At 38.5% G+C, this 15,540-nt stretch overlaps 1 protein-coding gene across 3 annotated transcripts in view; it reads right to left on the reverse strand.

Moving 5' to 3' along the window:
- The window catches only part of LOC124114452 (ankyrin repeat domain-containing protein 26-like), a 792,436-nt gene that overhangs the window by 255,978 nt on the left and 520,918 nt on the right, over positions 1 to 15,540 (reverse strand). For all 3 annotated transcript variants that reach the window (XM_046475021.2, XM_046475020.2, XM_046475019.2), the window contains one exon: positions 2,481 to 2,560. In XM_046475021.2, the coding sequence (XP_046330977.2) occupies positions 2,481 to 2,560 (80 nt within the window). The remainder of the gene's footprint in view (positions 1 to 2,480; positions 2,561 to 15,540) is intronic.

Consider the following 15,540-nt stretch of genomic DNA (forward strand, 5'->3'; position numbering starts at 1 on the left):
ATATGTGTGTAAATTGCATTGAACATGAAATTTGAATATTTTGTGTGGTAGGTGGGCGATGATTTTGGATAGTGACTGGATATTTGTTCAGCTACAAACCAGGTAAAACCAGATATCTTTTTAAATAAAAAATATATAAAGCCTAAATGTAAAAAATAAACATGTTGCAACAATGTATTTTTGCGGATTTTTGCTTCAACAGTCTGAATCAAAATTATTGTACAAGATTATTTAAAGATTAGGTACACACACAAACACACACACACACAGAATTTCAATGAGTTTATGTAATTTATATTTTGTTTTCCTGTGTTATTATAAAGTTTATTTATTACCGAAATGAGATGATTTGTGTTAATTCCAGACGGGAATGGCTGTAAAACTAAAACATTACGTAACACAACTTACTTCATCAACAGGAGTTTGCTGCATACTGCAACGATCAGGAGTATCGACATAACCATGCAGGAAGTGAACATGTGAACGAGACAACATCGCGGATATTCATGATTATCAAGTGAAACTATGTACAAATATTACCCTACCCCTGCTAAAATACATTTCTTAAATACTACTGTGGTAAAACTAAAACAGCAAACTTACCTGATCGAGTTACTTCAACTTTACGGCGTTTGTTTACAAAAACATCCCAGTCAGGGTCTTGATAAGAGTGCTGTCCCTTTAGCCCGTTTCCATATAAGGATCATACACCATCCGCTTCCGATCAGTTTCAGCACAGGACCATAAGTAACTAATAATAGTAACAAAAACGGCCTTCGGCCTCGTCTATAATTTTTTGGCAAGTTTTTTTTATTGTTATCATTAGTTTCATATGGTCCTGTGGTTTCAGAACCAGCAGGTATCTAAACTCTCACGGAAGACGACAGCAACTCAGCAAGAGCCAATACGCGCAACACAAATGAACGAATAAGGGCATAACGGACCCTTCCAACCATAATCGCGAATCTTACAGTATGTTATCAGTGCACTGTTGTCTTATCAGTCGCGATTTTGGGAAACGAAATAATTTTAGAGTAATTGTGCTTAGCGTTGTATCTTGGACAGCTCGGCACCGAACAAAACAATAGCTAGGCTGCGCATCTGAGAAGATAGAACCACACACCTACATACACCACGTGAAACGCGTCTAATAAAGTCTTATGACATCATTCCTTTATCAATTGGCACCAATGACGTCATATTGCAAGGGGCATAAGCCATGGTGTGTTTATTATGGAAATAGAACTCTCTGTAAATGGGAAAAATATGAACCGATTTTATGAATAAAATAAATTTGATACGTGTAATATTTTAATTATTTTGCCTCCGAAACTACTAGGTAAATACTTTTCATGATGAAAAAGTACAAGAAAAATAGGTTTATTTTCGTGTGAACTTGCCCTTTAAACAAAAAATACAATTGAAATCCACAAGACAGCAGTTGGAGGCAAAAGAATACATGCTGGTCAAGTAACAAAAATGGCGCTTTGCAAAACAACCACTCTTGATATGCGGAGTTAAATGAGAAATTTACAGTTTCTAACGAAAAAATTTCAGGAGAGTAACAAATGTCAAGAAGCGACATAAATGACCATCTGCCATTATTTTGCCTTGTCAATGTGGAACTAAAGTAAAAAGGAAGTGAACAGATTGTTTTGGGGCTAGTAGACATTGATGATAAAGGGAGACAGTTTGTGGTGAGTTAAGTCTTGCATGACAATAGTTTCGTCCAAGTGTTATGGTCATTGCTGTGAAAAATCAGTGAGTGAGTGAGTGAGCTGGGTTTAACGCCGCTTTTAACACTATTCCAGTTATAACGCGGCGTGTCAGCTTAATGTGGGAGGACAGCCCGAAGTAATGCAGGTCTCAGATGTTTATCACTTCGGTGATGGTGCTGACAAACCTAGAAACATAATCGGGGCGAACTGGGATTCGAACCTACAATCATAGGTTTCTGGCATGCCCAAGGGACGCAACTCTGCACAGCGATGTGTGGCGTCTTAGATGACTGGGCCACCCGTGCTCCCTGTGAAATATCAAGTGTTATGTTCACTGCAATGAAAATATCACTTTTCTCAACTTCGGAAAACTCAGTCTTTCACACTTAAGTTATAAAATAAAAGTATTTTCTATTATCAAATAAAATCCAAATTCCCTGTCGATGAAACACTTTAAGTGTGCACCCAAAGTTACACATTTCAATATGAATGAATGGGTCCATGTGTGAAATGACACAGGATTAAAATATGAATGGATTCAGGTAAGTGTGTATGTTGAGAATATTATTGATGCACTGATGATGGATTGGTGAAACGTGACATCCCATTATCAAGATTAAAATGAACTTCACTTCTGGTTTGGGAGAACACATATCTAATGAACACAACTTCAAAACAAGTCCTATGCCTCTATTTTAAAACACAAATGTGCACATCAGGATTTTTTTACATCATCAAAGGAAGGAATCCTTAAAGACTCACCTCTCAAGATCATTCCTGGCCTGAGATGCCATTTCCATTTCTACTGTGGTGCTGTGTAGGCGAGTTCTTTGGGAGTCCATCTACATAGGCAACATAAAAACAATGCTGAATCATGATTTGACCTGGATCTCCTCTCTCTCTCCATTTATGACATCTGCTGGTTTGATTCTCTGATCTCTGTTCATCTGTGACTGCATGCATAAGTATGTACATTGGAACGATGAAGGAGTTAAAGGGGAGTTTTGTTGTTATGAGGATCACCCTTTGATCTTACACTGAATATGGAAATATTATTCATCTAACTGTGAGGTATCATATTTTTATATGTTTTGAGTAGTTTTTTTCTCCCCAATGATTATGTGAATAGACTCAAAAAATCTATCAATCTATCTTTCTGTAAACATAAGTAGGAAACAATCCTACCATGCCTGGACAGGCTGTCTGCAAGTATGTTCAACGTCCCTGGAATATGTTTCACTTCCATCCGGCAGTTGTATGAGTCAGCCAAGTCGAATAAAAGCAAGGTCTCCGTCATCAGAGAAATGGACTCATCCCTGTTTCTGTATATTCACCACTACTGTGGTGTTGTCTGTGGTGAAAAGAACTGAGGAGTTGGTGAAGAGATTTTCCAAATCTGGATGTAATAGAATATAGCCCTCATCTCCATGTACTTGATGTGGAGATCCTTTCCCTGTCTCCGTCCATGGGGCATCTCAGGGATGCCCATCATGACATGCTGGAGGGCAGAGTAAGCCCTTCTGAAGAAGAAAGCGGGCCCCGATGTAATTCAAATCCTGGATGGGCGTGAACTCTGTTTTGGAAGGAATCCAAGACAAATCATAAGTTGGGTCAGAAATGTCCGTTTTTTAGACAGTTGACACTTGTCTTGATCAGCCACCAGAAAATTGTCCAGGTATCCATGTTGGTAGACTAAATGGAGATGGGCATAGCTGATCACTGGTGCTGTTGTTCTGGTGAACAGCCATGACGCAATCAAGATTTTGATGGGAAGAACCAGGAAGTCGTAGCCAGGCCCATTCACTGCGAAGTGGAGTTATTTCTGAGATAAGCTTGGTTGGTTGGTTTGTTGTTTAACGCCGCACTCAGCAATATTCCAGCTATATGATATCCATACGTAATACAAATCGAGTCTGGACCAGTCAATCCAGTGATTGACATCATGAGCATCGATCCATGCAATTGGGATCTGATGACATGCATCAACCAAGTCATCGGCCTGACCACCCGAACCTGTTTGTCGCCTCTTATGACAAGGATAGTCGTCTTTTATGCCTTTTTAAGGGTTGCTGAAGACCTATTCTATCCCGGATCTTCACATAGATTGTAGTCCATAGACATAGCCAGATCGATAAGGTTTGTGACAGTGGGTGGAGTTGGAATGGAATCATCTACGGTCCCGGTGACCTCCGAATTTGGAGCCCCTTCTGTTGGATCCCCAACGTTTATAGTCTGACCAACAAAAAGAGTTGGGATGATATTATGAACAATGTGTTCGTTAAGATGATTCTTTGCCGAAAGGATATACTTCTTCCGCAGTGGTTCACAGAATGGAGCATCTCTTGAATGGTCTCTAGGTCTTTTAGATGTTTCATGAGCTCTGGCAGTGAGTTGATAGTAGATACTTGAAACCTTTCCGGTGTATCTTTTCTAACCTCATCTATGATCTTGATTGTTAAACATCATAAGGGCCATGATAGGTTGACTCATCAAGATATTCTTGGCCTGTGAATATACAGCCTTGGATCTTATCTGAGATAAGAGCTGCTGGTGTTGAAGCCAAATTAATTGAAAAGACGACAATACTTGCATAGTGAGAAGTTCCCGCTGCATTTTGACAATTGCATCTAAAAGGCTGTTGATAAGTCCCTCTTGATCTACCCAAATGGGTACGGTGGTATCTGCTGGGACCTCATCAGAATCTGGTAGTAGTGGAGGGATGGCGTGACGAACTTCCGCTCCAAACCAATTAATATAGGAGCCAATGTCCATGCAGTATCCGTTGTTGGCGAACGCGATTAGTAGGTAGAGACAATCTCATGCTGGGATTTTTGACTAGCTTGAGAAAATCATTGTCCAATTGACTCATGTGCCTGATACAATCTTCTCTTCAAGGGAGAAGCAGTCTGACATCATGTCAAAGTTTTTGAAGATTGTCTGAGGCATGGCCGATAATCCCTTGTGCATAACTCAGTGCATAGGATGGTCCGTACAGGGAGTTAAACTTGTCATGTTATGGTAAAGAGTGAACAATATATCCACAAAGGATAGGAGAGCGCCAAATACCTGCAGTGGAGAAAATCTTAATCAACTTCCCGTTCAGAATCAGAAGGGACGGGGGAGGCCGTAGGATGGTCATCTTAAAGGTTAGACTCCAGGACCCACTTGCACAAAGTGATCTTAGCACTAAGATGATAGTAATTCCAATATTTTAGCATAGGCTTACGATAGTCTTAGTGCTAAGATCGCTTGGTACAAGTGTAGTTGAGTGGATAGCCCCATGACTAGTTGATAATCCTAGCGGTCCGTGCTGGCACCATACAGTGGTCGAGTTGTTTCTATAACGGTGGCTTGGAAGCCTGTAGAGTCTGTGAGGTCCGTACGGGAGTCGGAAGCCAGTAATGGTGACTCCTTACACTTATAAAACTAATCCTTACGAATCAAAGCCAAGAATCTACAAATACAGTTTTATAATATGACTACAGGTAAGTGCTAGAAAACATGTACATGGACGTGTTGATTCTAGGACAGACAGGAAAGAAGTGAGATTTTCCTGCCTTCATGTACGGAAAAGCTGTAATAGTAAAGTATTTGCAAGAATTATACCAATTATATACAGTGAAAAAGGAATCATACAGATGCGAAATATTTCTTGACCCAATCGTTCAATGAAATCCAGTCGCTTTGTTGATTTACCTAGTTTCAGCCGTTCACAATAAGGGGTTCTCAATAAGGGGTTCTCAATAATTCATTGACATGTTCAGTACTCCTTCATGCAACTATAGACCAATAACAATATTATGTTGTTATCATTATGACAAAACTATATGATTTATCTTCTTGTCAACATCATTGGCAGAAAATAATTGGAAAATCATTGAGCACAGAATCCATTACGGTTTTGGATTTAGACTTTAAAATTTGATGTTACCAAGAGATAAACAACATAAGCGTGAAGACAACCGCAATAGCTACCAAGGTCAATGAACAGTAACCAGGTGAAGGTGATTAAATAATTGGCAGGAATATGAATCTATTACTGAAGTTTTCCCGATAGTAATTTACCAAATATTGCATATTTTACCTCGATGTGTGCGATGCCGTATGTGCTTCCGGTTTCATCAATGATGGATAAAATTACAAGCATTGTGATAAGATTTATTTAGCTATTGAATTGTTTTGTCAAAGTGTAATTAAGTTCAGATTTCGCGTATGATCACAAAGTTTCAACTATTAGTGGTGTTTGTTCAACTAAATAAATCGCAAGTTAGGCCATCCTGTCATGTGTCAGCAGCTTGTTAATGTCCGAAAATTTATAAAAGGAAATCATATACAAACTCGAAAATACGAGAGCATTTCTACAAAGATTTATACAACTATGTATTTAAAAAACAATAAGTTACATATAACCAAAAGGATTGTAATAGTATTGTGGGATCACAATGCAGATGAAGTTGTTTGTTTACCGCCGTTGCCACGATCATGTCCATTTTATCCAATCAATGAGTAGTATAGGTAATAGGGGTTCTGGACCACTTCCACTGGAGCCGGATTTATATACCTACACTACATTTCATAAGTAACTTCCCCTATTTTCGCGAAATTTTCTCGCCACTATTGCGGCACTAACGCGGAATTATCGCGCCACCTTTGAGCCTTTAACGCGAAAGTATTGCGCCACTTTCGAGACACTTTCGCGCCATTTTCGCGATAACATTTTACAAGATCGCGGCACTTTCACGGCACTATCGCGCCACTTTCACGCCACTATCGCGCCACTTTCACGCCACTATCGCGTCACTTTCACGCCACTATCGCGACACTTTCACGCCACTATCGCGACACTTTCGAGACAGAATAGTCACGCTATCTTGTGACCGTTGTGCTAAATGTACGGTACAATATATTGTATTACTTTTTTCCTTGACTGATTTTGAGTTACGGTTTCCATAGCATGCTACTCTGCATTATTTAAGATCATAGTGTAAAGCTTCTTTTCCTTTTACCAATACCGATATCTATACTTTATTTAGACTTCAAATGTATGGTGATCTTGTGGTCATGACTCCAATCACAAATACTCGTACACACATTAGCTGAGGTGATTTTCACGGCAACAAATAACATAGAACAGAATCAAACACTATCATGTGTCGGCCAAAATGACCGTCAGGAAACCTCATAACCAACTAATGTTTTGTGCATGTCTAGTATCCCATAATGTTTCGTGATAAGTTTCATTCTGAATATAATGTGAAATAGTCTGGACAAAATCGTTTGGTTATTAAAGATTTCCTATGGTAAACGAAGTCCTTCACAAATATTACGTCGTTAGGTATTTGTATTACACAGTTCTTGATGTGTGGACGACTATTAACATTGTAAAAGAAAACGCTTTTTATTGGAAACAAAATAAACAAAACCATTTCCATAATTTACTTCTTTTCCATTCCATTCCGACTATATCATAAGCATGTGTTAATGAATCATACTCATGAATCAGGTTAGAGCGTATCCACCACAAACACATGCAAATGCAAGTCAGGTATTTGCAAGTCAAAGACATACATGTACAGTTACCACATTGAAATAACACAACTTTATACAAAGCTTCTGAAATAAACTTAGGGAAGAGCTGGTTTCGTGTTAGAGGAAGACACTAGAATATACATGTATGTATTTACATAGACTTATCAGGCTGATTATAACTAGATTTGATTGGGAAATTTTAATCAAATTATTTTTTTCAAGTACATTTCTAAGAATTGATGAGAGAATGTAAATCTTCCATGAACTGCTATTTGAGCGTCTTCAGGATTTATAACATAGTGCCCCGATTTTGATTTCAGTGGGGGGGCACGGGTGGCCCAGTCGTCTTAGGCGTTGCGATTGGTTGTGCATAGTTGCGTCCCTTGGGCACGCCAGAAACCTATGATTGTGGGTTCGAAACCCGGTTCGCCCCAATTAAGTTTCTAGGTTTGTCAGCACCATACCCGTGCTCGTTGGGTTCACCGAAATGGTGAACGTCTGAGACCTGCATCACTTTGGGCTTTCCTCCCACATTAAGCTGACACGCCGTGATATAACTTGAATACTGTTAAATGGGCAATTACCTAAAGCAATTCCCCGAGAGTTGTTGCCTTTCTTATTGTTTTTCCCCGTGAGTACCCGGATGATATAGCAGAGATCTAGACTAGTTCGCGGCCTGTGCTGCGCCATTCGTAAGCGCAGTTGTCATTTTTATTGACAGTATAAGGGTGTATGGTCACATTTATCAACAAAATGAAATACAGTTTTGGAAATAATAAGGAAATGTAGGTATCTTTGTGGGTAGCATCATTAATAGTGACGGTGTTTTGATAAGTCACTTGCTTGGTAATTGTGTGATTTTCGTTTACACTATTTTGACTTGCAACACAAAGAAAATATTTCACCTGCCCATTGCTTATTTTATGGTGTTTATTTTTTTACAGTCAAAATGTGCAAACTTTTCACTTAGGAAATTTATTAAACGCCTAAATATTCAGTTATTTCACAAATTGACTGAAAAATATGCCCATCTGTATTATTATGATGACAAAATCCAAACATTTTTATGTTTAATATCATCACCAAGTGACTGAAAATGTAAGGATATTAAAAGTACATTTCTATATTGTTTGGATTCTAATCCCAGCATAATTAATCTATTGTGGTGTTTTTAAGCCCTTTTGACAGTCTTAGTCATTTTTAGTCAATCTGTTAAATAAATGAACAGATTTTTCAGTCAATCGCCTGAAATATTTAGACATTCTATAAATTGCTTGAGTGAATCATATTTTACACATTGACTGTAACATATTCACGCATACAAAGGAAAAGACTTGTGAAAAACAACGTCTATCGCGCATCGAAGAACTTCTCAACCAAAACGTAGAGGAACAAGAATGATTCTGTTCAATGCTACAGCAAATGAATGAAAACAAAATGCAAATATCATAATTACAACCTACCAAAGTTATATGTATATTTTTAGTCAGCTGCCTTGTTCGAGGAATGCAACCGCAAATATTCACATAAAGGAACAATATTCCACACATCTGCAGCTGTACAAAGAAACTTATTGGATGTCACGTGTCTCTGTAACAATCAAATATTCCAAAATATATTTATCGTTTCGGGATATTATAACCCGTGTTTGGTTTCTCAACTGATCACTTAGTTTGTTTCAGTTGTTTCACATAGGTGTCAAGTCTCAAAGGTCAGCTGAGAAAGCCCACGTGACAACTGTTTTCATAATGTCCACGGTTCTTTAAAAAAATCCATTGAGTTAGATAACAATGAGCAAGCAATCAACGTTATATCGGCTTTGAACAAAGTATGTTGTTTTCACATCGGCACTTCACGCCCAGATATTGGGGTATTCCGTCTGCTTTAGTAAACATACACATGTAAACGCTTACTTTTGACAAATCCACTGTGCAAAATAACAGTGATTATTCAATCAACGTAATTTCTGCTGATCCTTTGATGGCGCGGAATGATGTTGATCACTCCTCTTGCTGGGCTGAAACGTGCATATTATATGACATACATTTCACCTCACTTCAAACCGGGATTCGGTTTAAACCTGGATTTGAATTGAATAAATACCCCAGACACACGAAATGCCTAATGGGAACCTTTACCAGGTAATCTGAGTGGTGCCTCCAGTAATTATACCTGTAATAAATTAACTGAGCATCAATTGAATGACGACAAATACACAAGTTTAGGGTTATACCAGAAAACATGGATGACAACTAGGGAGTAGTTTACCCACGCAATCCGAAATCCGAAAATGCTTTCACTGCAGGGATACTTTTCTTATTATAAACTATAACCACCAGGGGTATTTCCAAATAACGACATCCGATGAGCTTTCTGAAGTGGTCTAATGGGTTCATTTTGTGACACGTGTACGTAGCAAAAGTGTCAGTTTAATGATACTGATACGCATGTATGTGTTTAAAAGAACATCCTTGAAAGGGGCCCGGTGGAAATATTATCTGGGATGGTAGGAGGCAAGACGATTGTGTTGTATTATTTTCCACTTACATGGAATTAACGTTTCACGAACGCCCGATACCATCACTATTTGATAGTGATTTATAAACACATGTTCACGATACAGTCGGAATGCTTTTAGCAGAGATTTTCTTTTGAATATGGAAAGGATAGTGTCGCTTTTATTGTGAAACTGTAGCATATTAAATATTTCACTAACATTGTTGGCGGGTGTTAGTGCAGTCAGTATAGACGCTTGAATTTCGAAATATACCATTTGAAGTTTGAATCCATCTGTCGACATATCCGATAACACACTCGTGAGTAATCAGAACCTCTCTTACTTTCTTAAACATATATCCGAGCTCAAATTAATGAATTGAATTGTTTACAAATATCAAACGATGCTTGGAACCCATGTCGCCAATATCTTCTCTATCCAAGGAATACTTACCAGAAACAGTGTCAAAAGAAAACCAAATCACTCTATTGCGAAAAGCGTTTTTGTAAAACGATAGCCAATGAAGCGTGTTGATTGGTAAAACAATAGAGGATTATAGGGGGCGTCTCACAGGCAAGTGAGCGAGGCTCAAGATGGTGACCAGAGGTTTCAGCTCCACATGATCCCAAACAACCAACCAGGTCGAAGGCTGGCATTCTAATAAAAGTAAGCGGGGTCCGACCAGACAACCATTTATAGACGGAACAAAAAGCTACAGAAACCCTGATCATGCAGTTGAATGCCGGGGGTCGCCTGACACCTAAGAAGAAAAAATAGGGCGCCTGATAACGCCCTGCAGACCACCCAACACCTGCTATGGGTGGCCAAGCAACCATTCAGCAATATCATGACACTGTGTCAAATTATGTTTGCTTATAAATGTAAATGTGCTTATTTAGAAAGAGCAACATATGTACATTCGTATTTGAATTATCGCTTCAGGAGCATCGCTTATGTATCCTTGACTTGATCATCATGCTTGTGACAACCGTTACGTTCGGTACTTACTTACTTACTTACTTTGGAGATTTAACGTGCGCTTTCCGACTGATGCGTATTTCGCACACGGGCCCGGCCCGGCCCGGCCATTTAATGCGTTTCCGAAAGGGGCGAAAGTGGTCTGTGCAACCCAAGAGGGGGGTTTAGGGGTTGCTTATATAGAATTTGGGAATTTTGAGATTTGGAATAGATGCCGATGGGGTTAGGGAGGAGAACTAAGGGAGCTGTGTATGGTGGATGTTTGTTTGTTTATGTGATTTTGATTTGGTAGCTTATTGTGTTTTTAGATGCGTTTTATTAGTTCCGTTTTTATTAAGAATACGCCTAAGGCCTTGAAGTTTTCTAGTTTATTTTGTGGGTTTAGTATTGCTTCTCGAGTGAGAGCCTTGTTTAGATTGAGGGTGGTTTGTAATGCGGTTCGATGTGTTAGGTAGTGTGTGCAGTGGATGAGTGCGTGTTCTGGGGTTTCTGGTTGTTTGCAGTGTGGGCAGTTACCTGTAGTGTGTTTTTTTTTTTAAATTTTAGTTGGTTATTTAGGTTGGTGTGTCCTGTTTGGAGTTTAGTGATTACTCTGCCGATTTTTTTTGATGGATGGAGAATTTTTGGTTTGGTTAGTGGTTTGCTGAGCACTTTTTTGATTTGGCTATTTGAGTTTAGATATAGGTTATGCCATTTTTGTGTGATTTTTTGCTTGTTTACACTTTTAATTTCTGATTTTGAGATGGGTAAGTTTAAGCTTATTTCTGGGATTTTGAGGGATAGTTTAGCTGCTTTATCGGCGTTTTCATTACCGTGGATTCTTGATTATGGAGGGCTGAGGCCATGCCGTGAATATTGAGTGGTTGTTTGGGAGTCAGAAGGATTGTGTGGTTACGTTACGTTCGGTAGTAAACCCTCCTTTATATCTAAAATGTTAACTGTTCTTTAAACACGACCAGGTGTTATAAGCGTACGCTTAGACAACAAAGGCACACATTTGAACCGACTGTCGCCGCTCAGTCATCGTCATGCATATCATGAAGTAATTAGGGTATTGTCACTAAAGCTTCGCGCCCGTCTGTTAGTTCTGATAGTGATTACATAAGCTTTGTATTGATATGTTTATCGAGACGAGTCAAAGTACGTGAGGGGTGTATGAATGTTTTAATGCCTCACCGTCACACGAAATGAAAACCGGAGTCACTCGAATGGTTTAAGTGAGACAGTGGCAATAAATAAGGGCGTCATGAGGGTCACACTTTACAGACAGGCGATAGTCAACTTACGTCAGACCTCTATACAATGTTAGCATATGCTCCGATTAAATCCGGGGCGCATTCAAATATTATTGTCTTATCAGCAGCATATTGGGTGAATTATAACTATAATCGCGGATGCTTAACGTAAGTTAGGGACATATTCTAGAATATTTAAGACTTTAAAAAAGATAATTTAGTTGATTTATTTCGATAATAATTTTTATTATTATGAATATCTCCTTAACGAATATCTAATATCAGAAAGAAGATTGCAGCTCGCTTTAAAGTGCATTCTATCCTCGGCAGTTTGATTTTTGCAATTTTTGCATTTACGAATGCTGGTCACCACTCCGTAACAATTGATGCGATGGTATTTGTGGATTAGCCTTCATATGTTATTACTGTAGAATATCATTTTTTGTAAGTATTATGAAGTGGACATTTGGAGGCGTCTCAGGATATCTTCCAGGATGTGTTTTCTAGCATTCACCACTAATTATAACAGTGTATTGGAAACATGTATAGATTGCCTGGCTGTAGATAGGATTTGTGATCTTAACAATTACCAGGTGTGATCTTAACAATTACCGGGTGTGACAAAGTATACAAGATCCCATTAGGGGATAACAAGGGTATCAGTTTAATATTAGAGGACGTTGGTAGTGAATACGTAATGGCATGTCGATTTCTAATCCTTTCTTTCTCTGTGGGTAATCCTTTCAACCTGATGAACGGAGGTCACTCAACCAGTTCGTGCTTTTTTTTTGTCAAATGTGTCTTTAAATGAAGGACAGCTGAACAAAGAGAAAAATCTATTTCCCATGTCACTTCCAGCTGGTGATATGTAGTGAACTTGGCATGTGATGATGACTTTTCATGTTTATATTATAATAGTTTGTCAAACTGTAATATAAGTTATTAATTTATTCAATGTGAGGAAATGTCAGTACGGGATATTGTCCGAGTAGGGGACTGTCGGTGTGGGGGAAATGTCCTACACTCCTTAAATATATGGTGTGGTACATAATAAATGAGCTAACAATCCCGCGTTGTAAATGTTCCTATTTTAGAACGTAATATGTGGCAATGAGTATGATAACCTTTTTATTCAGATCTTCGGAGAGGCAGCAGCAGAAGCCAGCACTGGCTTGTTTTGTCCTATCCGTTTACAAAACGTTCTAAAACAGTGTCAAACCATACCTACATTGTTTTGTGTGATGGATGATACAGATACACGCTATCTCGTCTTCTTAACATTCACTTACTTCATTAGTGCAGGTGCACACGTATAACTAAACACAACGACATGAGAAACATATTTTCATGACCTGTAGCCTAGAGGTCCTTGTCAATTGTAGCCCTCCCTCCTTTAGTGAACATTAATAAACAACCGGTATCGATACATAACATGTTCTCTGGTCTCGAATCAACGTAACAAGTTAATTAAATACTGCGTAGCAATCCTATTTCAGTGAAGGAATGTTTAGAACAAGACGACAAAATGACTGCATAGTGTAATGTGTTTGAAGTCATTGTTCTATATTCTAAGCAAACACGATACCACAGGATATGTGAGATGTTGCTGACGAAGAAATATGATCTTGTGTCAACTCAATTTAATTCTTTATTTCAATTCAATTCTTTGTTTTTCAGTATAAAGGCCATAGGCCCACGTACAAATACTCACTGAAAAATACAGTATACATGTAGATCTTGTATCACAAATATATGGTAATCCTTGTTCCTCGCACAAACCTATCGATATCGTTCATATCTGTTGCGCTTCCGTCCTAATGAGCATGAGTATTACATATGTTCTTAAATGTAAAAACGTCTTAAATGCCACTGGTTAACGCTACTATTCAATTGCCTGCACAGCTGAATCTGCCCTACTCCTACAATTTGCTGGAAGTAGGATTTCATCCTCCACGTTTATGATGTTATATAACGCATGACTCTTCCTGTTATTTCGTGCACCTGCTTAGCATTGTGAGTAGACAATGTAAATAACTCTCCGAGTTGTCTCGCTATAAGTTACATAATAAACTGTGGGGTGCTTTTTTTTATTGGAGTAGATATTCTGAGTATATTCATTGTGAATAATGTTGCAGTCTGGTTCGCTCTCGAATGTCTAGAGAATAAAGAATTCATCAAATCACAACTATATCTGCAGACCCCGCCACCAAAAACCCTAATCCTTTCAGATTCATTAAGTGGGCTCCAGGCTATAAAATAACTAAAACACAAAAACCGCCCAAAACTAATACAACAGATAATTAAAAGCGCCAACAATCTACTTAAACTAGGTGAAGACATAGAAATAGTACGGATCCCTGCCCACGTTGGAGTGTTTGGCAACGAACACGCAGACAAAGCAGCCAAATCTGCACTAAAATTAGAAGAAGTAAGCATCAACCTACCAATGTAAAAAGATTAAATTAAAAGTAATACAAAAGTGGCAAAATAACTATCAGAAATAACTAAACTACAAACAGGCGACACTAAGTTAAACTCCCACCTACACCAAACTAAAAAAACACCAATCCGGGAAATGCCCCCACTGCAACTTAAAAGAAACTCCTGAACACATAATACTATATTGCACACAGTACCAGCAACATAGAACAACACTCCAATCCACTCTAAACTGCAACAATCAAATGACACTAGCAACGGTACTAAACCCCCTAAATGACTTACAAACCTTTAAAGCACTAGGCATATATCTAATCAAAACAGGCCTACTCGGCCGCATCTAACAAAGTACAACAAACAAGCTGCCAATAAACCTTAAAATTCTAAATCTACAAAAACATACTTAGAACTACATCTACTAAAACTACATTTAGTCCCCCCCTCCATCTTTTGCATGGCATATTTCAAAATTCCAATTTGTTATCCAAATTAAGTAAACAACCCTAAAAGCCCCCCTAGGTTGCCCCACCTTCTCGGACATACCCTTTTCGACCAAACACTAAATGGCCTGGCGGGCCCGTGCGCGAAATACGCACGTTAAAGTCCAATTTTTAAAAAGTAAATCAGTAGACCCCGCGTATCTGAGACACTCGACATGTGTATATGTGCATCAACTTTTGCACAAACGAAGTGTAGCAGTAGTTTGTCTGATTAACGAGCAGAAACTCATCTTACAACTTACCACTATGTGGAACAGATAAACAACACAGTATTTGACCTATCATTTTAAAACCGTCTATGGATCATGTCTTTGAAAATCAATTACAAGTTCAACACATAAGGAAGGCATCTTTAATTTGGGGAACACAATGTTTTGGAGTGTATACTTACTCCTTCATCTGATGAAAGAGTAAATATTACTTCGAGACATTGTGTTCCTCATAATAAAGTTACCATCCATAAATTCTCTTCCTTACTTGTATGTATCATCCGTGTATCACCTGGTTTCTACTTCGTTTTGAGGAAAGTTATTCCGTTTTCATAAGCACATCAAAGCGAAATGTATTTTCATATATTTAATCCTGAATGCTAAATGCTAAACAGAGACTGTGATGGCCGCTGTTAACACTCAGCATTTCAGGCA

Source organism: Haliotis rufescens, unplaced genomic scaffold (genome assembly GCF_023055435.1).
Source record: "Haliotis rufescens isolate VD_foot unplaced genomic scaffold, xgHalRufe1.0.p SCAF_22, whole genome shotgun sequence".
In the NCBI taxonomy this organism is placed as follows: domain Eukaryota; kingdom Metazoa; phylum Mollusca; class Gastropoda; order Lepetellida; family Haliotidae; genus Haliotis; species Haliotis rufescens.